Source organism: Lithobates pipiens, unplaced genomic scaffold (genome assembly GCF_037356315.1).
Source record: "Lithobates pipiens isolate NorthernLeopardFrog02 unplaced genomic scaffold, aLitPip1_a1.2 Scaffold_10, whole genome shotgun sequence".
Lineage (NCBI taxonomy): Eukaryota > Metazoa > Chordata > Amphibia > Anura > Ranidae > Lithobates > Lithobates pipiens.
In genome coordinates this window covers 30,021,646-30,045,912 of record NW_027507686.1, presented here as the reverse complement: position 1 = coordinate 30,045,912, position 24,267 = coordinate 30,021,646, and the positions used below count along the sequence as shown (strand labels likewise).

General features: G+C 41.4%; 1 protein-coding gene and 1 pseudogene across 5 annotated transcripts in view; one reads left to right on the top strand and one right to left on the bottom strand.

The window, feature by feature from the left end:
• Positions 1-1,278: 1,278 nt before the first annotated feature.
• Positions 1,279-24,267, bottom strand: part of BANP (BTG3 associated nuclear protein) — a 587,215-nt gene continuing 564,226 nt past the window's right edge. For all 5 annotated transcript variants that reach the window (XM_077453360.1, XM_077453364.1, XM_077453362.1 and 2 more), the window contains 2 exons: positions 10,391-10,531; positions 1,279-3,089 (listed from right to left, as the gene is read on the bottom strand). In XM_077453360.1, the coding sequence (XP_077309486.1) occupies positions 3,018-3,089; positions 10,391-10,531 (213 nt within the window). In that variant the 3' untranslated portion in view covers positions 1,279-3,017. The remainder of the gene's footprint in view (positions 3,090-10,390; positions 10,532-24,267) is intronic.
• On the top strand, positions 6,477-6,561 carry LOC143956092 (U2 spliceosomal RNA; annotated as a pseudogene).

Genomic DNA, 24,267 nt, shown 5'->3' with positions numbered 1-24,267 from the left:
TTCAACCACAATGCAGGAAGTTTAACCACTTAAAGTCTAAATCTTTTTCTGACACTTCTTTCTTAAGTTAAAGTGGTTGTAAACCCTTACAACCAACTTTGACCTACAAGTAAGCCTAGATTAAGGCTTACCTGTAGGTCCACGAAATATCTCCTAAACCTATACGGTTTAGGAGATATTTACCCGAAGACAGCCACCGCTGTCTACGGTGCATTAGGCAGGCCGCAGATCACCGGAAGTCGCTCCGGGATACATGGCAGCGGCAAAGAGGAAGACGGAGGACCGCTTCGGGGGCTTCGTTCTCAGGTAAGTTATTCATGCTATGCATACTAGCTCAATATGCCTTTGCCTTACAGGGTGTGTTTTAATTAATTTATTTAGTTTTTGCCTTTACTTCCTCTTTAAAATCAAAATTTTTTGCTAGAAAATTACTTGGAACCCCCAAACATTTTATTTATATATATATATATATATATATATATATATATATATATATATAAAAAATCAGAGACCCTAGGGAATAAAATGGCAATTGCTGCAATATTTTATGTCACACTCTATTTGCCCAGCAGTCTTTCAAATGCATTTTTTGGGGAAAAAATACACTTCAATAAATAAAAAAAAATGAAACAGTAAAGTTAGCACAATTTTTTTTGTTTTAATGTGAAAGATGATACGCCGCGAGAATCGTGAGAGAATCACGACCTATCTTCTAAGCCAAAAAATTGTGATTCTCATTTTAGCCAGAATCGTGCAGCTCTAGGTCTGTATAGCATCTGTCTGCGGAACACCATCAGGTTTCTATATTATATACAATTTTACATAAAATTACAGTGCTGCACATTGAAAAGGAAAGGTCATTTTTTAAATAACATTCAATTACAATTTGGCTTGTGTAGCAATTGCATATGCAATATTTTTTATTTATTTTCTTTTTCCCTCTCCACAAAAGTGGAGTTGTTCTGTAAGACCATCAGTTTTAAAGTCCATACTAGTGGAGCAATAAGATGATAGTGCAATTTTGATATATTTTGTATTAATGATATGTGTGCTTTTTTGCCACTGACAGTATCAGTCGTGTGCTCTGTTGTTTACTCAATACCATTATCAGTAGTAGTTCATGTGGAGTGGCATCCCTCAGTAGTATGTGGTGTCATTCTTAAATTAGAGCCCTTACACATCGAGGATGGCTCCAACGCTTTACCCATAGGACCTCCATTCCAGGACACTCTTCATACCCGATCTCAGCACATCAGTACACACAGCAATTCAGCCAAATAGATCATAAATAGTTATTTATTGAGGGTGTTTGAAATGACCACTCATCTTTATCATTTACAATGATCTGTCCATCACACAACTTATAGACTACAATATTCTGACTATAATTCGTGGTGTCAGCAGTTCTCCAGAGCAGCTCTTGGACATTATAAAATAAAACAGTCTTCTATAGTCAGCAGATTATTTTCATAAAATTTCCAATTTTCACAGTAATATCCTCACTGTACCTGTTGTGGTATCTTCTGTTATACATGATTTACATAAATGTAGTAATCTGGTTTATGGAAGGTTTCATGCAAATGGCTGTTAAGAAGCTGCCCTTACAATGACTGAATTGGACAGCTCTCAGAATACCCGGAGCAGCACCCCTTCTCCCCCACCCCACAAATTGCATGGAGTCCATTGAACATTCTGAAGACCAGCTTCACAGTGTGCTTTGTCTGTTTAACTGTGCATAGTGTACAGCCTCTCAGAAGGAGCATGTACTATTGCACTGCTCACTGTAAAGCCAGTTGAACAGTACATGATTGACATTTGGCAGGACCAGCAGGGACTCATGTCCCATATATGGGCAGGTTGGTTGTACACAAGACGATCTATCAAGTGGTTTCTGTACAACCAATCTGTTGGGTTTTTCATGATAGATCAGTGCCACCAGCTATAGCCAGCAACATTGATCACAGTATTCTTACAGCTGTGAAGGCCCCCCACTACCAGACTACAATATACCACAGCGGGAAGGATTAGCACATCAAGTGTGTGATTGGGGGAATGGTATCTTTTTTTTTTTTTTTTTTTCAACCCATGAAAACAAATTATAATCAATGTATGGGCTGCCGAAGACAGCCAAGTGCTCCACCTTCCATGGTCCCTACACCCTTGCCATGCACAGCATTATATACAATTATGTGTTTTATTCTTGCAGATTAATATTTAGGTGGAACAGGATTGGTGGTATAGTGGTGAGCATATAGCTGTCTTCCAAGCAGTTGACTTTGGTTCGATTCCCAGCCAACAATTGGGTGTAATGGAATTTTCTGGCAGTACTTTGGTGCTATGCTGACTTGTCCTCAGAAGCCATGGGGGTCTAATCTTTCCACACAATGTGGCAGTTTGGTTGGAGTTATTTCTATAGGCTGCACACTTATAACATTAGGGACATTGATCCAATTCGCTGCTTAAAGGCCAACTCCACCTTTTAAAGCATTCATAAAAAGTTAAGATGGGTCATTCTATACAGTCTGATTGAACAGCATTCCACTGCTCACTTCTCATACAGATATTTCAGGAAGTAATCAACTTCTAGGTTATGTTGTTAATTAGACAATCACCTTGTCCATTTTGTGTAATGACAGGTACACTTAGCAGTTTTGGTTTATTGACCTATGAATTATTTCACACATGCAGAACAGTGAGTGAATGTTCCTTGATCATTGAATGTTTTTTTTTCCTGCAAACCAAAGATCTATATTAACAGAAAATTTCACTTTTAAAGATAGAATTGTTTTGTTTTTTCCCCGATACAAACAACAGAGGATACAAAAATAGCATATTAGAGAGTACAAGCAACTGAATGAATTCTGCACAGCTAGTTGTGTCCATCGCAGTCTGGTCCTCTGAGATATTCACATTGAGGTCTTGCTCAGTGGGTTAGATTGGCGTGCGTGCAGGTCCTGTGCCCTCCATGCTCATAACGGCTGGCACACACGGGCTCCTGACATGCTCAGGTGCTGGGATTATTGGATCTGGATTGATTCATGCTCAATATGCATCTCTGGCTGTAGAGCGGATTGTAGAGGTTCTACGGCCTAAATGACAAGAAAGATTAATTAGGAAAACTACTTTCATTATACTGGATGGTGATAGGTGGCAAAGCTTTGAGTCAGTGATAACAATCATTCTTCATTGCACTGATGAAAGGTGATATTTGATTACTGCACAGTTTGTGACTGCTCTGGGGGCAACTGCAGTAAGTCAAGGGAAGTACCCTGCTGGACCTCAGCTGTGCACAAGTTGGACAAAACCAGGTCGTTCCTGGACCTCGCCCAAGTAATACAAGGCCAGGTCCATGCTGGATCTCAACTGTACATGGGTAGGGTAAAGCCAGCTCCCCACTGGACCTCAACTATGCTCAAGTAAGACAAATCAGATCCTTGGACCTCGCATAGGATAAGGCCAGGTCCATGCTGGATCTCTGCTGTACACAGAGAAGACAAAACCAGGTTCTTCCTGGACCTTGCACATTTAAGACAGAAATGTCCACACTGAATCTCTGCATTGCACAGGTAAGACACACGAGTGTGTTGATTGTACAATGTTACAGCAGTATTAGAAAACTCACAGTACTGGGATATCCTCTGATCACTATGCCAAAATGCATTCCAACAGAATATCTTTTCATACATAGTTTATTTTCCCTTTTGGCAGCATTTTCACCTTAAATAATCTGTGATCTCTCCAGCAAAATAGCCATTTGTGCACATATACAATTTATTTTGTCTTTTGTTTTATCCTGAGAGAGTTGGCGAAGGAGATTGTGAAGTCATATGTAAAGATGAATATTCTTGGAGGAAGTCTGCTTTTGTTTGGATTGGTTTTAGCAGGACAGAAATGCTTGAAATAAAAATCCTAAAAAAAAAAAAAAAGCAGATCTGATCTCTTGGCCCCAGCATCCATCATTATTGGCACTGATAAAGTTTTATTAGTAATTCCTCCAGTGAGGCAGTTGTGCTATAGCGGGGCTGTGGGGGAATATATATATATATGACGTTCTCTCATTGTTCGTGAATTATGCCACTGTGTAATAAATGAATATTTTTAGGTTTTAGACATTATAGTTTTTTCATCTAAAACTCTAATTCTTGGGTAATTTGTTAAACTGAAACTTCCACTTCTAAAGCTGTCTGATGTGTTTCCAAAAATTCATAAAACCTCTTTGAAATATTCTTTTTTTCTGTGTCGTATAACTTTATGGGGCTTTTGATATCCAGTCTACATTGTGTATATGGAGGGTGGTGATTGCGTGCATCAAATCTTCAGAGAAAGAGAAGTATATTTCTCTGTAAGGGACCCTTCATAGATCTAACATATAGAGCCAAAAGACAAACTGTAAATTTTCCTCATTTATATTTTTTTAGGAATCGGATTTGACTTCTAAAAAAATATAAACCATTAAAAGGACATGTTTCTTGACTTAGTTACATTTTAACAAACAGTTTTATTACACAATGATTCTGCTAATAGATGAATTATTTTTCCACTTTCTATGATACAGTGACAACACGGTTTGTTGGGCAGGGAAATTGGCAACAAGTAGTCTTAGATGGACACGTTTTAAATTAATTTAAAGTTTAAGTAATCTGCTTCTATTTGGACTTCCCTGGTTCCTCCCTCCCCCTCATCAGCATGATAATGACATTTTTGAATAAGATGTTTTCTTTTAATTACATACTTCAACTACCTGAAAGCGGAGTTCCACCCATTTTAAAGTCAGCAGCTACAAAAACTGTAGCTGCTCACCTGTCACCTGGATGTACGAGTCCTCGCTCCTCTCCGTGGAGCAGCCATTCTAACTGGGCACCCGGCTGAGGCTTCACAGGCGGTCATACACTGTGTATGCGCAAGCCACGCTGCACGCTATGAATGGCCGGGCAATCTTCTGGGACCTGTGATGTGTCCCAGAAGATTGCAGGGAAGGTGAAGAGGTGATCTTCCTTCTGGCGCCAGGGGAGGAAGTGGGAGCTGGGTGCCCCTAAAAACTGTGCTATGCTTTCTGTAGAGGGGCTGTGATTGGCCCACAGCTATCATATGATACCTGGGCCACTCACAGCATGTCAACAGAAAGTAAGTGGTCACAAATTAAACTCATTCCTGACAGTTGAAACAATTGCTGTTACAGTGTTTAGCACAATCACAGCAAATAAAAGTGTAACCCCCCACCCCCAGGTAGTACAGTGTCACTACAGTGACACTGAATTACTCTGATGAAAGTATGTAACAAAAACAAAAAAGGAAAGAAAGAAAAAATAGGTTTTAAAAATTGAATGACATTTTTTATTTATTTATTTATTTAATTTACATACTGTCACCAGTCAGGATCCCCGATCACTGCCACACCAGTCATATGATGACGCTGTACTGCACTGGTAATTATGTTAAAAAATTCCAATTATCATCCAATTTATTAATTTTCCAAAACAATTGTGACAAACCACCTCCTAAAAAAAATCAAGCCTCTTATGTAATACCGTGGACCTACTTTAAAAAAAAAGGGGTAATTTGGAGGGTACTGATCAAGTTTCATAATATATATATATATATATATATATATATATATATATATTATATTATATTTTGTAGACGCTTTAACGCAAACCAATTAATATACAGTTATTGAGATTTTTTTTTTTGTTTTGCCAAATACACGTAGCAAAATACACTCTGGCCAAACTTTATTAAGGAATTTGATTGTATCGAATATGCTTTAAAACAGAAAGTAGACAATATCATTTTGGTGTTTTCTTTTTTTATCTTAAAAAAAAAAAGAAAGAAAGAACAGTGATGATCAAATATCACAAGAAAGCTCTATACGTGTGAAAAAATGTAATTTGTATACAGCATTGCATGACTGCGAAATTGCCAGTTAAAGTAGCACAGTGCTGAATAGCAAAAAATGCCATGGTCATGAAGGGGGGTAGAACTTTCTGAAGGTCAAGTGGTTAGTTTAGACTCAGAGATGACAACACTGGGTTTCTGTAATTTTCTGCAAAATGCAGGCTGATTGTGTTTGGTGGGAGGGGCCGGCAGGGTGCTGTACATAACTTCCTGAACACATCACACCTCCCCTGCCTCAGTACTGCTCTCAAGATACCTCAGCCCTGATGCAAAAAGTGGGAGGAGATATGCAAATAAATAAATGCCTTGATGAGTGGGTGTCAGTCCAGAAAGTGGGTGTTCCTAGGCAAGCTGTATGCAGACTGCCCTGGGTAATGCCTACACGTGATGCCTGATGATTAGCATTATGACTCCATGATTGAAAGAATGGAAAACCAATGAATAAAAAGGATTTTTACTGTAAACTGAGAGCTCATGTCACAATAACATGAGAATCATCCATTCACGTGCAAGTGGCAGAACCCCCCCCCCCCCCCCCCTGTGATTACACTACCAAATCACTACTGAGAAGATTCAGATGCATTATTTCGCGGCCTTTTGGCTAAGATCAAGTGTAGTATCTGTTCTTATCAGTTACCAATAGGTGGCGCTTGCTTCCGTCCCTGTTCTGCGGTGAGGTGAAGCAGGGGTGGCGGTTGCTATGCAAAGCCTGTTGGTGTAAAGGTGACCCGGAGCGGTTCGTAGCCGAAAGGGAAGCCTTCTGATGGGGGCGGAGAACCACTGGTCGGCGCCAGGGGAGGGGACCCTGGCCTTCTGGCTTGGATTGTGGCAGCTTTAGCTCCAGTCAGTTTTTCGGGAGGGAACGTTTGTTCTCCTGTTCCAGCAGGGGGGCGGCCTGTACCTTCCGAATGTAATTGGGTAGGAGTGATGGGAGTGAGGGTGTGACCTGATGGCAAAGGGTCTCACCAAGCTCCTGGATCTTCATGCCTTTCTGGCTGGGGTGGGGGCTGTCGTGGTCTGGGTTTGGGGGCCAGGGATGCTTCTTTTGAAGAGCCCATGGTGATGTGCCCCTGGAGTGGCAGTCCAGGGGTGCCTTATATTCACTGTGCTACGCACTTTGATGTTCGGCACTTAGGTCACGTCACCATAACACGCTTTTTCACACCTGCCTCTAGGGCCCGGCCTTTTGGCTAGGACCAGAGGAATTTTTGATTCCTGGCCGGAGGGCCTGGTCATTGTATTGCACAATGGCCACCTTTTCACTCTCCTCTTCACTATCCCTTTCCTAACTTTTTATTTATTTTATTTGTGTGTGTTTGTCACGGTTTGTCACTGCACGTGTGATGAGTAGGGTGTCGGTCCTCGGACCTATCCTGAAAGTCTTTGGGAGGGCGGACATAGGCCTTCTGGCTTGGTCCAACCTCCATTGGGGGGCCTACCTTCGGGGAAGCCCCATAGTACCAAGTACCTAGGAGGTTCTGTTTCGGCAGTCCTCCCGGGGAGAGGAGGTCTTCCGGTTTTGGCTGGAAGACCACTGATGAGTCTGGTACCTCAGTCCCTGTCTGGAGCCTAACGCCCCAGGGGATCAGGGTATGGTCCTTCCTTGTGGAGGACATCAGACACCCGTCTGCACTTTTTAGTGTTTCACTCTTTATGTGTGTGCACTTTTTTTATGCACCGGTGGATGTTTTTTTGGGTGTGTTTTGCACGCCATAGGCTTTTTAAAAAAAAAATAAAAAATTTGCCAGGAATGTTGTAGAATGAACTGTCAGACACTGTCTTTGGTGGTCACTGAGAATCTCTTTCAAGAACCACTGTGAGCAACTGGTGGTTCTCTGAGCTTTTTAGGGAAAGGAAATTCACAATAATACTCTTTGTAAGAGTAGAAACTGGTGTAAGCACCCTCTTTATAAATTACCGTGATGTGAGCTGAACACGTGTCACCTTGTGCTGGCAGAGAATTCCTTCCAATGTCTGTCACCTCCTGGCTGGCGGGCTCGACTCCGTCCACTATTATCTGTGTCACATGTAGTCTGTTCCTCGCTCTCACACAAGTGAACAGAATATTGTCCTCCATAAGATCTGCTCACTGCTGACATTCTCTAAGACACAGATGATGGTCAATATTTTCCTCTAAGCTGGGGGGGATCATATAATGAGCGTCTGCCTCTAAATATCCACAGTCTGCAGTGGGAGGCACATCGTGGAGAAGATGAATACTCATGGAATTTTGTGCACACAATAACTGGTGACTCTTAGCACTCCCTGTATAATGTAGTTAGTATAATATTTCAGAGTTCTTTTTCTTATTTGGTCTAGGTGGAGTGGTTATCTATCCTGACTGAGGAAATGGAGCCAAGACATTGAGAGATGTAACTGGTACCAGCAGGACTGGAATGTGACTGAGTCTCCTGGTGTGTGTGGGGGGGGGGGGGGGGGGGGGAATACCTATTTTCTTCCTCTGACAGACCCAGGGATATTCCTCTATCACAGCAGCATTTTGTCTATAAATTCTACCAGGGTGACAGCGATGATCCATCTAATATCTAATTAATCTGGGGATGAATCCCATTCATTACATATCATGTTTCCCACGTCACTTGGCACACTATCTGTATTGCTTTCTGGAGATTTTACTATAATTGAGATAAATAATAACTCGTCGGCCAAAGGAGGGGCCGTCGTAAGTTAGAGGAGTAAGTGAGGAAGATTTTGTGCACACTAAACCCAATACTTTCCACACAGAACAGAAAGGGAAAGAGCCCTGTTAAAGTGTTCGTGAATTTTTTTTTCCTGTTCCAATTCAGTCTGTTATATAACACTAAGCTCCACAGTGGATGTAATTTCTAAAAAAATTTGCTGTATAATACCTTTTTTCAAAGCGCCATTCGGCGCTCAGATGACTGCCCGCTGGTCTCCTCTTCCGATGTGATAGCTGCAGGGTGAGGTGCTGGGAAACCCCCACTGACGTCAGCCAAGTAGAGCAGGAGACCGGCGGGCAGTCACATGAGTTAGCCGAACGGCGCTCTAAAAATGAGCTATTATACAGCATATTTTTTATAAATGACATTCACTGCGGAGCTTACTGTTATATAACAAACGGAACGATGGAAGGAAAACACTGTTCTTTTTAGAGCAGGAAGGGAGGATCGGGGAGCTGACAGGCAAGGAAGGGAGGGGGGAGGAGGACACAGACATAGGAGAGCAGGCTGTGGATGACGGAGGCACGTAAACTGACCACAGTGTCAGGGCTCAGCAGCCAAGATACATTGTGGTCAGTTTACAGAGGGGAGGGGGGAAACTGGCAGGATCAGCCAGGTTTTTTAGGTGTTACAGGGGGCCAAATGACACAGCACAAGGACTGTGATGTACAACAGGCTTTAAAGGAGCAGGATCCAATTATTATTTTTTTGGGGGTTTAACAAACACTTTAACTTTTGAGGCCTGCAGTATAAGATTTGTTTTAAAATAAAATGTGGTCGCTATTAACCATTTGACCTCCAGAAGGTTTTACTACCTTTCACGAGCAGAACATTTTTTGCTATTCAGCACTGCTCTACTTTAACTGGCAATTGGGCGGTCATGCAACACTGTATCTAAATTAAATTTATATCATTTTTTTTTTTTTCACACAAATAGAGCTTTTGTTTGGTGGTGTTTGATCACCACTTTTTTTTTTTTTTTTTTTTATCTTTTGTGATATAAACGTAAAAAAAAATACATAATATTTTGTACTTTCCATTAAAAAAACAGATACAATAAAATTAAACTTCTTAATAAATTAAGGCCCAAATGTATTCTGCTACACGTCTCATTTCTTGAGCCCCTTAAAATGCCAGGACAGCACAAATTCCCCTGCCGCTGGAAATACAGGAAGTAGACTTCACTATTCCAGTGATCTCCACTTGCTTCCGGGGCCTGTGCTGAACAGCTGCTCTCCTGCATTCTAAACACAGAAGGTCGGCCACTCAGCTCAGGTTCCATTTAAATCATTCTCTGTGTGGTGCCTGTGCTAAGTGGCTGACCTCCTCTATAAAGTGACAGTTCACCTCAATGGCCAATGCAGAAGGAGCAAGGGCACAATTTTGCCCTGTTTAGTGATTTTAGCAGCGCCCCAAGATTTTCAGTAAGTTCTGACCAATTATTATTATTTTTTTTCTTTTTTTATCAAATGTCCCCACAGCCACCCTGCCCAATGGTAGAATATCTGTACGATGTTTGTCAGGATCAGTGAGTGGCAGAGAAAATTGATGCATAGTTTGCAGAACGTTACAGTGATTCTAAATTACATGTGTCCAGAAAAAGTGCCCAATATAAACAGACTACAGTATGATGCAGGGAGGAGGGTGAGGCTGCAGCAAGGCACTGGTTATAGATTTCTCCTATAAAAGGTTTAACCCCTCTTTATGACCAATGCCTTCCTGAACTGAATTGTATTTTTATATATTAATAAGTTTCTAAATGAGGGCCATGAATTTGGTATGCAGCAACTTACCTGAGCTGTTGCCGATGGTTCAGTGACAGGTGCCAGCTGAACGTATTGGACCTGGATGTCATTGGCCTGTAGCGGGGAGCCATTAACTACACCAGATGTTGGGTCAGAGGTGACGGCGATGAGTTGTGCTCCTTGAAGAACCTGGAGATAGAGGAAGAATGCGGTCAAACATGTCCAGCACTGTAGATCATCATTTTCAGGGTTGTGGCAATTATTATGAATGCCCAGCTCTAACTTATATGACCATAGGTTCCAGCAGTGAAGAGGTAAAAGCAGAATTCAGGCCTGACTCCAGAAAACTATTGTATACTCAATGCCAGCCAAAAAGGCATACCACAGTAATGATTACAGGGGTGGAATTCCGGAGCAGACAACCGCTGTGCTTTCTGAAATGGCCAGGAAATATTGATTGGCATGTGTATACAGAGCGGCAGAAATGGGAAGCCAAAACCTAACTCTTGCAGTGCCAGTCTGCCATCTGCTGCCATAGGGCATTGCTCTTCGGTGTAAGCTGAACCCATTAAAATCAAAGAAAAATAACACGAGGGCCATGGCAGATGGAATATAAGCTATTATGCAGACAACTAACTGACTATACGGACTATACTTGGGTCCTGGGCATTTATGAAATTTGGTAAAGCATTTGCAGAAAAAAATCAGCGTAGAATACAATTAATAAGGACATTTATTGGAAGCAGACACCAAACCAGGGGTCTCTAGACTTTCCAAATAAAGGGACATTTTACTGTCCTTCAGACTTTGGGGAGGGGCTGGATTGTAGCTAGTGGGGGTACAAAATGTCCCACCATCAGTGAGAGCAATGCCTCAGGTTTGGTGGACAGTACATTTACTTAGTGCTTGTGGTCAGTAGGAGGAGGAACAGTGCCCCATCCTTGGTATTAGTGGGAGGAGTAGTGCCCCATCACTGGTGTCAGTGGGAGGAATAGTGTCCCATCATTGGTGACAGTGGGAAGAATAATGCCCCAGCAGTGTCAGTGGGAGGAATAATGTCCCATTATTGATGTCAGTGGGAGAAACTATGCCTCAGTGTTGGTGTCAGTGGGAGGAATAGTGCCCATAAGGCTGACAAAGGGCACATCTGGCTCACGGGCCACAGTTTGGAGACCACTGCACTAAACGGAAGCGGATTATACTTTCTTGGGAGAGAACCTTGCATTCTTTGTTATTTATGCGAACTGTACAACTGATATTATTGACAAATGGAATGTAGGTCCATTCTCAAAATGGAGGATTCCACTTAAAAAGGCTTCTGGAGGGAAAAAAGAAAGGGAACATTGCTCACTCCTGTGCCACCTGCAGATGGGATCACTCAACGAAACCCAGTAGCTCCGTTGATTTCACACTGACACTTCTTTCTACACATTAAGACAAGAGGCCCGCAGTCACCTTACTACAAGTGTCTACAAAAAATTGTGAAAAGGATTTACAACTATTTCTTCAATTAAAGCGCAGTGTGAAACAATACTGGAGTGGAAAGTTCAAACATTTGTATTGATTCAGGCAGACGTCTGTGCCAGTTCCATATGTGTTTGGCTTGGAGAGGTGCAGTGTTCTGAGTCGCTACTGAACATTCCTAACGCTAATATTTAATATAAGATAAACAGGGGCCCCCTCTGTCTTTCCTACATGCTGCTATTGGTACAACTGTACCAAATTGCTGTTTGATTGATGTGCAGAGGTCAAACAGTGCACACCAAACCGCACTGATGTCATATTATAAACATTCTGACTTATTGATATTTAAATCTAAGCTGCATATGGTGCCGGTAAAATCCTTTTTATAATTAAGAACAAACCTTACACAGATTGTAAAGATATTTTCTACATTCCTCCTAACGGTTTATTTCCACCTTTCTGAAACGATTCACAGATAGAAGAGGACAGTTGTCCACTTTGTCTAATTCAGTTTCAATCTCATGTCTATGGCAGGTCATCCAATATCAGTGGGGGGACTCAAAGACAGTCAACTGGGCAAGTTGGAAAATGGATCCCAGTCACTGCAGCTCTCTTGTTTACAAGCCAGTTCTAGTTCCTTCCTCCTCCAACATGTGGAAGATACCTGTAATGCCATTCGAGTTTATAAGTTATGAGATCAACCTACAATCCCAGATCTAAATGGCCATGAGGGTTGTTAGATCAAGTAGAATAAAATGAGGTGTTTCAAAGGTGGATTAAGAAGATTTGGGGCTCATTCACACTTGGGGACGGGGGTGGTAAAACCCCACCGTTACCCCCTTTAGCTGAAGAGGCTGCAGACAGGGGTTTACACATGCTGCGGCTGTGAAGCAAAGGAATTATATCCCCTGTAGCTTTCAATTCAAGTGAATGGAGCCGCTCTGCAAGTACATGGTCGCGGAGTGCTAGTGTGAGATTTAAAGGGTTAAAGAAGGCGGTGAGGAGGTGATGCACCTTCTTATCACCTTTCAAATGCTCTCTGAAGAGCAAACCGATATTCAGAAATCAAAGCATGTGTGAATAAGCCCTAGCAGTTGTTAAAATGCTAAAACTTCCTCTGGGTATACTGTACATTGTAAAAATCTGCCTAAAGTTCTGCAATAGGATAAGCGTGGCCACACCAAGACCATTTTTTAGTGTTGAGAAAGTTTGACTGACAATTACTCTGTAAACTGCAGTACTGTGGATTCTCTATCATTTTCTTGGCAAGATAAAGCTTTCTTTTGGTGGTATTTAATAACCACTTTTTTTATTGGTTAAGGAACAAAAATCTGCTTCTCTTACTTCCTGCCATAAAACAGATACAATGAAAAATGACAGGATGGTACAAACACATGCAAAATTACCCCTTTTTGTAATTTGGGCATCCAAAGGTGATCTAATTTCCTGGCACTTTTTTTTTTTTGAATGATGAAAGCTGCTGGTATTGAGGTGGTTAAAATATAAATTAAGATGCACTTAGCCTTTAAATGTACACTGAAGCCAAGTTCAAATCTTTGTAACCTTAGTGTTAAATTATGGACACCACTCAAGCTGGGGAAGCCAAACTCCCGTAGTCACCAGAAAGAAAGGTGCAGGCTGTCATTAAGCTCCTGTGGAGAAACATGTCAGGGGGTGTGGCTTTGTTGGAGACTCATGGGCTGAGACATTAGGTTGGCTGGACAGGCGTGCAATGCTTCAATTTTGCAAAGTGCAAATCTGTTATTAGTGGAAGCCAGTTTCCTGGAGGATGAAGCTGCAGTGTGCTGTGTGCAGTGGCCAGATGACAAAGATAAATCCAAAACATCTTAACCACCCCCAAAACAATCCAATCATTATTAGTGGTTAGTGTTACTTAACACCTGACCCCCCCAAAACATGTCCACAATCATTGGTGGACATCATTGGTTTTCAGTGATCCTTTAAACCCACTCAAAACAATGCCTCAATGGTGGTCAGTGGTAATTTAAAGCCCACCACCCCCTCTCCCCATCATAGGTGGTTGCTGCCCCTTTAAACCCTACTGAAACAATCCCATAAGATTGGTGGTCATCGGCACTTTACTTTCCCCCCTCCGAAACTTCAGCTGGAGGATTTCATGAATGGAATAATTTATAAAATGTTCCTAATTTCTCCATTGTGAGAGGAAAGGCATACCAATGTAAACAGTACTGCACTACATTAATGATCACTGTGACTGATCATCACAGTGATCACATGACACAGAGCTGCTCCAAACAGTTGTGTGCCTTTAGTTGATGCTCTCTACTGTCTAATGCCATTCACAATATAAGCAAGAAATAAATAGGTAATAAAGGTATGTCCACCTGCCCTAGTCAAGGGCACCATCTGGCTATTTATTTTCAGCAGCCATACCTAGGATGGTTAAAAGAGACTCGTACTGTAAAGTTTCATTTTATTTCGTAGATTTCTATCATATGATATAGATTCTATTACTTGGATGGGTCTGAGTACAGATATTTCAACCTTAATCTAATAATACAGAATGCATACTGAACTGAGCTTCTCATTCATTGTGCTCAGCCACTGAGGCATCTCTGCACCCGACTTAATAACTAGAGGAACTTTGTACGCCTGAGGAAGATCAACTCATGGAAAGAATCACAATACTACGTGAAATGTTTCCCCTTCACTTTCACCAGACAGCATCTGAAATGGATTAAGTACTGTGTGAGAAGGTGACAAGGAAAAGAGTACAAGGGAGTGATCTGTCTGTTTTGGCTGAAACTAAAATAGTTAGCGTTGCACAGCGGAACGACCAGAAGAAAGAGAAAAGGCAAAGATGTATAAAACCAAATGGAGCGAGTTGGCTGCCCCACATCTTCTGTTAATAACGGCATCATATTCTCCTCAGGAGTTATTCATACTACTACCCCAGTATTGTCCATGCCATGATATGGTTCAAATAGGACCAATTACAGTCATTTGTATCAGACAGAACATGGATTACACGGCTTTGGCGAGAAGCGATTGGCTTGTCTGGCGATGGCTTCCAGTGTTGTGTCCATTTTCTTTAGTAGTACGTGGAATGGACGCATTCCTCCACTTCCACGTGTTCTCAGACTTAAGCCGGCAGCTCAGTCAGCGCTGTTTCCAGCTGGCCTTCCTCCTTAAGACTCATTATTAATTCAAAGTTTTATGTATTTATTTATGGCTTGCTGGATTCTATGCAGATCCTCTGTGGCTCTTCGCACAATATTACACATATGTGAGTAATTTTACACTTATTCCCGCACCTAAGGTACTCTGTGCCAGAGCAAGACATCTCCTGCAAAATGCAGCTGCAGTTTTGACCCCGCCAACCCCTGAACCCCAAAAGATCAGGCTGGATGTACTGTGATGAACAGAAATCTATTACAGCACATGTACAGAACACATGCGATTGACCAGAATGTCCGGATAAGGTCCAGGGATGATTATATCTAGTGTCCAAGCCTGCTGAGACTTGGACTCCAAGCCAGCAATTTCTGATACTAACTAGTCCGTATACGGCGGATAGTCGCTGACAGGGCAGAGCATATCATGGCAGCTCTATAAATGATATTAAAATAACATTCACTGTTTACTTCACTGGTCTCTGCTTCTTTAGCCATCATAAAATATAATAAAGCTGCTCAGTGTTTTATTCTAATCCAAGCTTCAAGCTCAGCAAATGATTGACCCAAAATTATGTCAACTTTCCCATCACAAGGCTAACACTAATCCTTCAAAACGCAGTCCAGGGAGGTGATGCTCTCTGGCTATGCAGTCAACATTTTTTTTTTTTTTACTTCTAATTCACAAACACATAAAACTGGCCACTATAACTACTCTCTACTTCTTTTATTATGTCTCTTTATATTATGAGTAATGGCTGTGAATAACAACACTACACGGTCAACAGTTTTTTGTTGCCTATCCATCACACTTAACTATATGGCCAAAATGTATGTGAACACCCCTCCACATGATGGAGTTCAGGTGTCTCAGGTGAAGGGTACTGTTAATACTACATCATACAGAAACATTGTAGACAACCGTGCTTGTGATGACAGTTTTGGAAACACCCCTTTCTGTTCCAACATCAGAATGTGACCTTACAAATGCTCTTTTGGGTGAATACCCCCAAGATACACTGCAGAGTCTTGTAGGGGAAGCCTTCCCAGAAGATCAGAGGCTGCTATGGGCGGGGCGGGCGACTCCATATTAATTTCAATGGTTTGAGATGTCCCATAGGTGTGATGGTCAGGTGTCTATAAATTGTTGGTCGTATAGTATATAAATTGTATTTTACATGGAGCTGTCAGGGACAGGCAGAGGCATAAATGCAGCAGTCATGACCTGATAAGTCAATACCCATACAAATATGTGCTGTATATTTTATGGTACTGTAAGAAGAATGTGCTAGCCAATCAGTTATATTGGGTGTTGGGAAATTGGATGCTCTCTACAGACACTGAATCACATAATCTTCTCCTACGTTGTCTGTAAAATAATTCCCTCTATAAGTTAATTATTAGATGCAATTTTCCACATTGCACAACATGAGCAAACACCACTGACTGGATAGTACATTGTTCGCCATGATTGCGCTGTGTGGTTTTCACTTGGATGGGTTACAGCCACACTGAAGATATAGGATGACTTGCCAACATCCTAACCATGATTCAGGTACAAGAACAGGACAGGCTGGAAATGGATGTCAGTTTACCGATAGGTCGCAGTTTGTACATAACAGGCATATGAGTCAACTTGCAGATTTTGGCAAGTGCAAGCAACTAACTCCACAAAGGCTTGTTTTATATACAGTTTACTGAGTACTTCTCATTAATAGAACGTCATACAAAGATAAGCTTTTCATTTTATGTCTTCTGGGTCCTCTGCCAGTGCTTCTGTAATCTGACTTCCTTACCAATAAATGGAAAGAGATTTAAGAACAAAAGGGTGGGAAGTTAGTGGTGGCAACAACCGTATTTTCCAATTGCCAGAGTCCAATTAAACAGCCACCTCCAACGTCAGGTCCATTTATGAAGTAGATTATCCGGAGCTAGAAGCCAGGAAGACATTCTTTGTCACACCTCAGACTCGTACACAAACCACACCATGGTAAAAGCTTGCCAATGACACACAAGTCTGATATCTTTATGAATCATGCTCTGTGCAGGCATGCCGGAGATGCTGAATCATTTTACCTTGGAGGACACAAAACCTACAATGGCAACTTATTTAGGACAAACAGTAGATGACAAGTGACTCAGAACCTGAAATCAGAGTACACAGACCAGGAACGACCAGGGAAAAAAAAAGTTCTCCACAAAGTCTTTATTCATAAAATCAATAATGGATGAATAAAAGGAAAATACCGCGCTCCTAACAGAGTTAATTTTAACTAAACACAAACTTAAAGCAGCAGCTAATATATGGAATACACACATATAACACAAAAAAGATAGCTGCGCTGACAGTGACACCACTGGTAATAAACCAGTGCTAAATAAATTAAATATACAGTCATGGCCAAAATTGTTGGCACCCCAGAAATGTTTCCAGAAAATCAAGTATTTCTCATAAAGTGTTTTGCTATACACATGTTTATTCCTTTTGTGTGTATTGGAACGAAACAAAAAAGAGAGGAAAAAAAGCAAATTGGACATAATGTCACACAAAATTCCAAAAATGGGCTGGCCAAAATTCTTGGCACCCTTTCAAAATTGTGGATAAATAAGATTGTTTCAAGAATGTGATGCTCCTTTAAACTCACCTGGGGCAAGTAACAGGTGTGGGCAATATAAAAATCACACCTGAAAGCAGATAAAAAGGAGAGAAGTTCACTTAGTCTTTGCATTGTGTGTCTGTGTGTGCCACACTAAGCATGGACAACAAACAGGAGAAGAGAACTGTCTGACGACTTGAGAACCAAAATTGTGGAAAAATATCAACAGTCTCAAGGTTATAAGTCCATCTCCAGAGATCTAGATTTGCCTTTGTCCACAATGCGCAACTTTATCAAGAAGTTTGCAACCCATGACACTGCAGCTAATCTCTCTGGGCGTGGACGGAAGAGAAAAATTGATGAAAGGTTGCAACGCAGGATAGTCCAGATGGTGAATAAGTAGCCCCAAACAAGTTCCAAAGAAATTCAAGTTGTCCTGCAGGCTCAGGGAGCATCAGTGTCAGAGCAAATTATCCATCAACATTTAAATGAAAAGAAACGCTATGACAGGAGACCCAAGAGGAACCCACTGCTGACACAGAGACAAAAAAGCAAGACTACAGTTTGCCAAAATGTACTTGAGTAAGCCAAAATCCTTCTGGGAAAACATCTTGAGGACAGATGAAACCAAGATAGAGCTTTTTGGAAAAACACATCATTCTACTTTTTAACAAAAATGGAATGAGGCCTATAAAGAAAAGAACACAGTACCTACAATGAAATATGGTGGAGGTTCAATGATTTTTTTTGCTGCCTCTAGCACTGGGTGCCTTAAATGTGTGCAAGGCATCATGAAATCTAAGGATTACCAAAGGATTTTGGGTCGCACTGTAGAGCACAGTGTCAGAAAGCTGGGTTTGCGTCCGAGATCTTGGGTCTTCCAGCAAGACAATGACCCCAAACATACGTCAAAAAGCACCCAGTAATGGATGGCAACAAAGCGCTCGAGAGTTATAAAGTGGCCAGCAATGAGTCCAGATTTAAATCCCATTGAACGCTTGTGGAGAGATCTTAAAATTGCTGTTGGGAAAAGAGCTGTTCCAATAAGAGAGAGTTGGAGCAGTTTGCAAAGGAAGAGTGGTCCAAAATTCCGGGTGAGAGGTGTAAGAAGCTTATTGATGGTTACAGGAAGTGACTGATTTTATTTTTTCCCCCAAAGGGTGTGCAACCAAATATTAAGTTAAGTGTGCCAAGAATTTTGACCAGCCCATTTTTGGAGTTTTGTGTGACATTATGTCCAATTTGCTTTTTTTCCTCCCTTTTTATGTTTTGTTCCAATACGCACAAAGGGAATAAACATGTGTATAGCAAAACATGTGTTACTGCAATACTTTTCTGTGAGAAATACTTGATTTTCAGGAAAAAATGCTGGGGTGCCAACAATTTCAGCCATGATTGTGTGTGTGTGTGTGTGTGTGTGTGTGTGTGTGTGTGTGTGTGTGTGTGTGTGTGTGTGTGTGTGTGTGTGTGTGTGTGTGTGTGTGTGTGTGTATATATATATATATATATGAATATACATATAAAAAGTGCCAACATAAATTGAGTGCTTAAATGAATAAAAGTACATATAAATGTGATGATAAAAAAATAGATAAAAAGTGAATGTGAACAGAAAAGAAATCAAATATTCAATAAAGTCCCAATTAACAACTGAGAGATTGTGATATAATCGTAGAATCTTCCGTCACCAATAAGTGCTGATCACCATGAGGAATAAGCACTTACCAGAGGCAAGCAACAAATGGCTTGCGGCTAAACACCCCGCCAGGGTCTTGTTTTAGAGGATCCGGGATAAACAACTCAGAGGGCATCAATCCAGGAACCCAAAGCGACCGGTGATCAGCTAATGGGATGTAGCAGATATCACCCAGAAATAGAACAAAGGGAACTTCCCATAGTGTATTACTGGTTTAATGTATAAAATGTAAAAAGCACTTACAAACATAGAGGTAAAATTAGCGTAAACGGCCGGCCAGCTGGCGAGCGCCCATTCACACAGAAGGTCCAATGTGATGACGTCAGCACATGGATAAGAGTTAAAGCTTGGCATTAAAACCCTCTGCCACATATATGCATATGGCAACTGGGAAAGGAGTCTTCTTCTCTCTGCGGGGTCGGTTTTCCCCGCTGGGAGGAACAGAGCCTCAGTTACATAGAACTGATGTTGTTTTATAATCTGACCAGAATGATAACTCATCCAACTTCTCCAGTCATTAAAGATTGTAAATTAAACCAAAGTATTTTATCTACAGGTCAGGGAGAGGTCACTGAGTTTATCAAAGTGTTTTGCCAAATTCTGTTGAAATTCTTTTACTGAAAAACACGACACAGAAGTACAATGTGAATTCATTTGCCAGAATCCCAAATGTACATAGAGGAAATTGTAGTGTAAGTGAAGAATCTGACCGAAAGTGCAGTGTGTTACTTGAAAGCTAAACTCCAGGCAAACAGCTATATGCACAGATAAGGGAGAGAAGATTTACAGGGGAAGGATTCCCACTGAAAAGAGACACAGGCGGACCATGCTGCTTAATAAGGGATACATTTTATTAGGAGAATATATTTAATACAAAAAGGGCCAAGACCAGGTATCCACCACCAACACCAAGATCATATTAAAAATAGACAACGTTGTCTGTTTAAAAGCAGCTGCATCACGCTTCAACCATGCACACACACACCTATAACAAGGCTATTGTTAATTAGAGTGGATCAGATTGTTGAGCTTAGTGACATGCACAATGCGTAACAAAGTCCATCCTTTCACTAGGTTTAATAAGAAACCCTTTTAACAGAAAGAACCCCTGTTGAAGGGTGGTTGATTGAGTCAAGTTGCTAGTCCCACAGAGACAGCTTTAATTAGGATTGTAGCAAAACATAGCTGTCAGTGTGGAAAAATGATTATAATCCACAGTTAATATTCAGTCCAAAGGCACAGAAATACAATTTCCTAGAGTGGAATTGCATGTATTCACAGGCTTTAACTGTTGGAAAAACAATAGCTTAGTGACGCTGTTGTGAAGCTGGCAAATACTGGCTGAGAGGTAACAAACAGCAGGAGGCAAAGTAAAAGGAGGCAATTAAAGGACCTATGGTCTGCTTACCCGACCATTCGTGGAGCGATATAATGACAGTCCTGTACTATCTTTTTGCGGTCTAGGGGTCTGTATGTGCCATCCTGTATGCTCCGTTTGTTGAGCGGGGCCCGTAGGACTCCAGTGAGCAGTTTGCTATCAGCACTGTGTAAGTGTCAGGTCCTCTGGGACACTGTCCACTTGTCTCAGCCGAGATAGTCGCCCATGGCTTCAGGTGATCAACTGCTCATGCACAAGTGCAATGAGATACGTCATCCACGATGCATAGATCTTTTTTGTTGTAATGCCAAATCTGACATGTTTCACCAGGAACTCTTATATCGCTCCATGAATAGTCGGGTGAGCGTGGTTGAAGTGTGATGTAGCTGCTTTTAAACAGACAACGTTGTCTATTTTTAATATGATCTTGGTGTTGGTGGTGGGTACCTGGTCTTGGCCCTTTTTGTATTAAATATATTCTCCTAATAAAATGTATCTCTTATTAAGCAGCATGGTCCGCCTGTGTCTCTTTTCAGTGGGAATCCTTCCCCTGTAAATCTTCTCTCTCTATAATATTTATTCATAGAGACTGCACCTATTATTGGTCAGCCTGCAAATTTTGGGACACCACATGGGTATATTGAACACCCAGTGTTGTGGTAACTAATACTGAGTATTGATCTTCAACCAATTTTTCTATATGATATGCACAGATAAGTATATGTATATCTTAAGCTAGTTTATCTGCAAAAAAATTGTATTTCTGCCACACAGCACAACCCCAATCTGCCAGGACAAGAGAAATTATTACTCTCTGCTGTTATTCAGTAAAACTTACAAGGCTGGTTCCCCCTAAGCCTGTGACTGGACATTAGAGCAGCAGTAGACTAATGAGCTCGTCTCCCTGTCACTCTGCTCTCTCCTATCTGCATGTCCCTTGTTAGCACATAAGCACTGCAGCTTATTGGCTGTGTACTTCTCCCACTCCCAGTGTAAGCTTTGCTGTACAGTGACTGCAAAAGGATAATAATCTAGTTAAATGTAGGTACCAGATGTATTAATTACAGAGCTATATTTATTTGTCTTGTATATTTGCCTGGCTTTCAGCTTCAAAGTGAACTTGTGGCAGGGCTATGGACAGAGGGCCTAATAGGCAGGCTGGAAAACCTTGTTTGATGCTGTTTCCCCTCTGGCAAGTGATGCTGGAGTTGCTTTGTGCCTCTATCAGACATAGGCTGCATTTGGATTGCATACTTTCTCACCCGTCTGACGTCAGTAGCGGACTTGACCACAACCTGGTGGGTGATCCGCTCTCCTTTGTTGTAGGAAGTTCCTCCAGCAGCTTTGTACATCGTTTTGGTGTTGGGGGGGGGGGGGGGGTTTCCTTCAAATTAGTTGAACATTTAATGTTGATCGCATTCCATTACCAAGACTTTGCTGCCGGTTCATATGATGGAAATACCAAGATTGGGTATCATTATTTCACTAGTACCTGGTCACTATACGCCTAAACAATAGCTTAAGAGATGTATGAGTCATCACAAAGTGTAGACTTATATAAATCACACCAACTTATAATGAGATTCCCTGAAGCTCTGATTACAGATCATTACATTTACTGATGTGCTTTTATTGGCAAACATTGGCACTAACAAGCTTGGAACAAGGCCACAATAAAAATAGTCAGACAAAACCCTTATAAAGTTGAGTGTTATAGACGTCAAGTGTGGATATCTTATTGTTCCAGCGATAGATTGAAGACTAAAGTTAGCAGAGATCCAGATGCAATCGTTTATTATCTCATTAGATCTAATGCTCCACCCAAAATATCAACATACTCAACTTAATGTGCCGCAGAGTTTATTAAAACATTACCATGTTAGCCAACTGTAAAAATCTCTGCATATTTGTTAGATGCTTACAAGGCCTTGTTAATTGCTGGCCACCAACCAGTGTCTACTGACTTCCTAACGCTGTGTTACGAAAGTTCTTCCCAAAATATGAGACTGACTTGTCTTTGTAACTCCCCCCCAGCTGTGTTAGTTTACTTCATACTGCCCCTATATGTCAATCAGAGTATACTACATTGAATTGTAATAGAAGAAAAAGGTATGACCAGAGTGGGATCACTTTGACAGAGTTGGCCAAACTAAATATGTATTGTGATATATGCAAACCAGGGCCAGAGGGGTGGCTGCCCTGGGTTCAATGGTTTATTGCAGCAACGGGGGCGCCCTGTGCCAGTTGCTTCTGTTACAAGGCTGACAGGAGTAGTGACATCCACATCACTGCTAACCCGGGGGGGGGGGGGGATTTTGATCTGGGCACTGGATAAGCTTTGAAGAAAATTAACGTCAGTTATTAGAGTCGAGGGATCTGTCATATGCACTCATCAACAATGCTCACTATGCCGCCCCTCAATTCGTAGAAGCTGTACTAAAGCTTTTATGAATGAAGAATGACCTGTGAATGGAGGATGGGCAGATGAATGAAAGGTCTGCATCCTCCACTAAATGCTGTAAGAATAGGGGATCGTGGAAAAGGTCTGCCTCCTCCATTCATAGATAGTTTGCTATTCATAGAAGCTATATGAAGGAGAGGGGTGACCTCATTTAATAGTATATTCCACTTATGTAGCATCTCATATGTATAAAAATGCTGTTTAAATTTCCACACAGAATTTTTTTTCAGATTAACTGCAAGGGACAAGCACTAGAGCCAAACTGATGTGCTTTGAAGGCAAATTGCCTACAGCATGAGTGCTCAACCTGTGGCCCTCCAGCTGTTGCAAAACTACAAGTCCAATGAGGCATTGCAAGGCTGGCAGTTGCAAGCATGACTCCCAAAGGCAGAGGCATAATTGGACTTGTAGTTCAGCAACAGCTGGAGGGCTACAGGTTGAGCACCCATGGCTTACTGCAATGGGTTCCAGTATCACTCTGGAGAGAACATGTTACTGGACACTACACAGAAAGCCGAGGTTGGGGTGTGGATGATTCATGAGAAATGAGGGAAGAGGGTGTGGGATGTGGCAAAGTTTTGGTGAGGAGTGTACAGTAACATACATCTATGCGATATCAGTGTATGTGAATAAATATGGTGACCTATTATTATAGTGCATCAGACATTACAAAACAATGTCAATTACAAAAGATATCATACAAAAACAGCTATGGCTAAATGACAAACGACATCATTAGGAATTGCAGGGTACCAGGAAAGGCCAATGTCACATATTCATAAATGCCTCCATCTACATCTACATGGATGTCATTTTATACAGACTTGGGAACACAATGGGGATGAAATGGGCGTCATCTGCCACAAACACTAGTGTTTTACCATAATGTGACCAGATATTTACTGTAATAATGAAGATCACGAGCATGCAGGAAAAAAGAGAATATCTTTAACACAGAGGTCAGTGTGACTTACTGGAGAAGGAATGAAGAGGAAGCTGATTAATAAATCAGTGAGATTTTTTCCTCCATAGTGGCGCATATAGGTTGTCGGGTCACTGTCTGGGAAATCTCTCATTTATAACTTGTAATCTCTATTTGAAACCAGCTCCTGATCGTGAGGCTCAAATGCACCTCCATTATATGATGAGCCTCTGTAAGAACTCAGCACAGGAC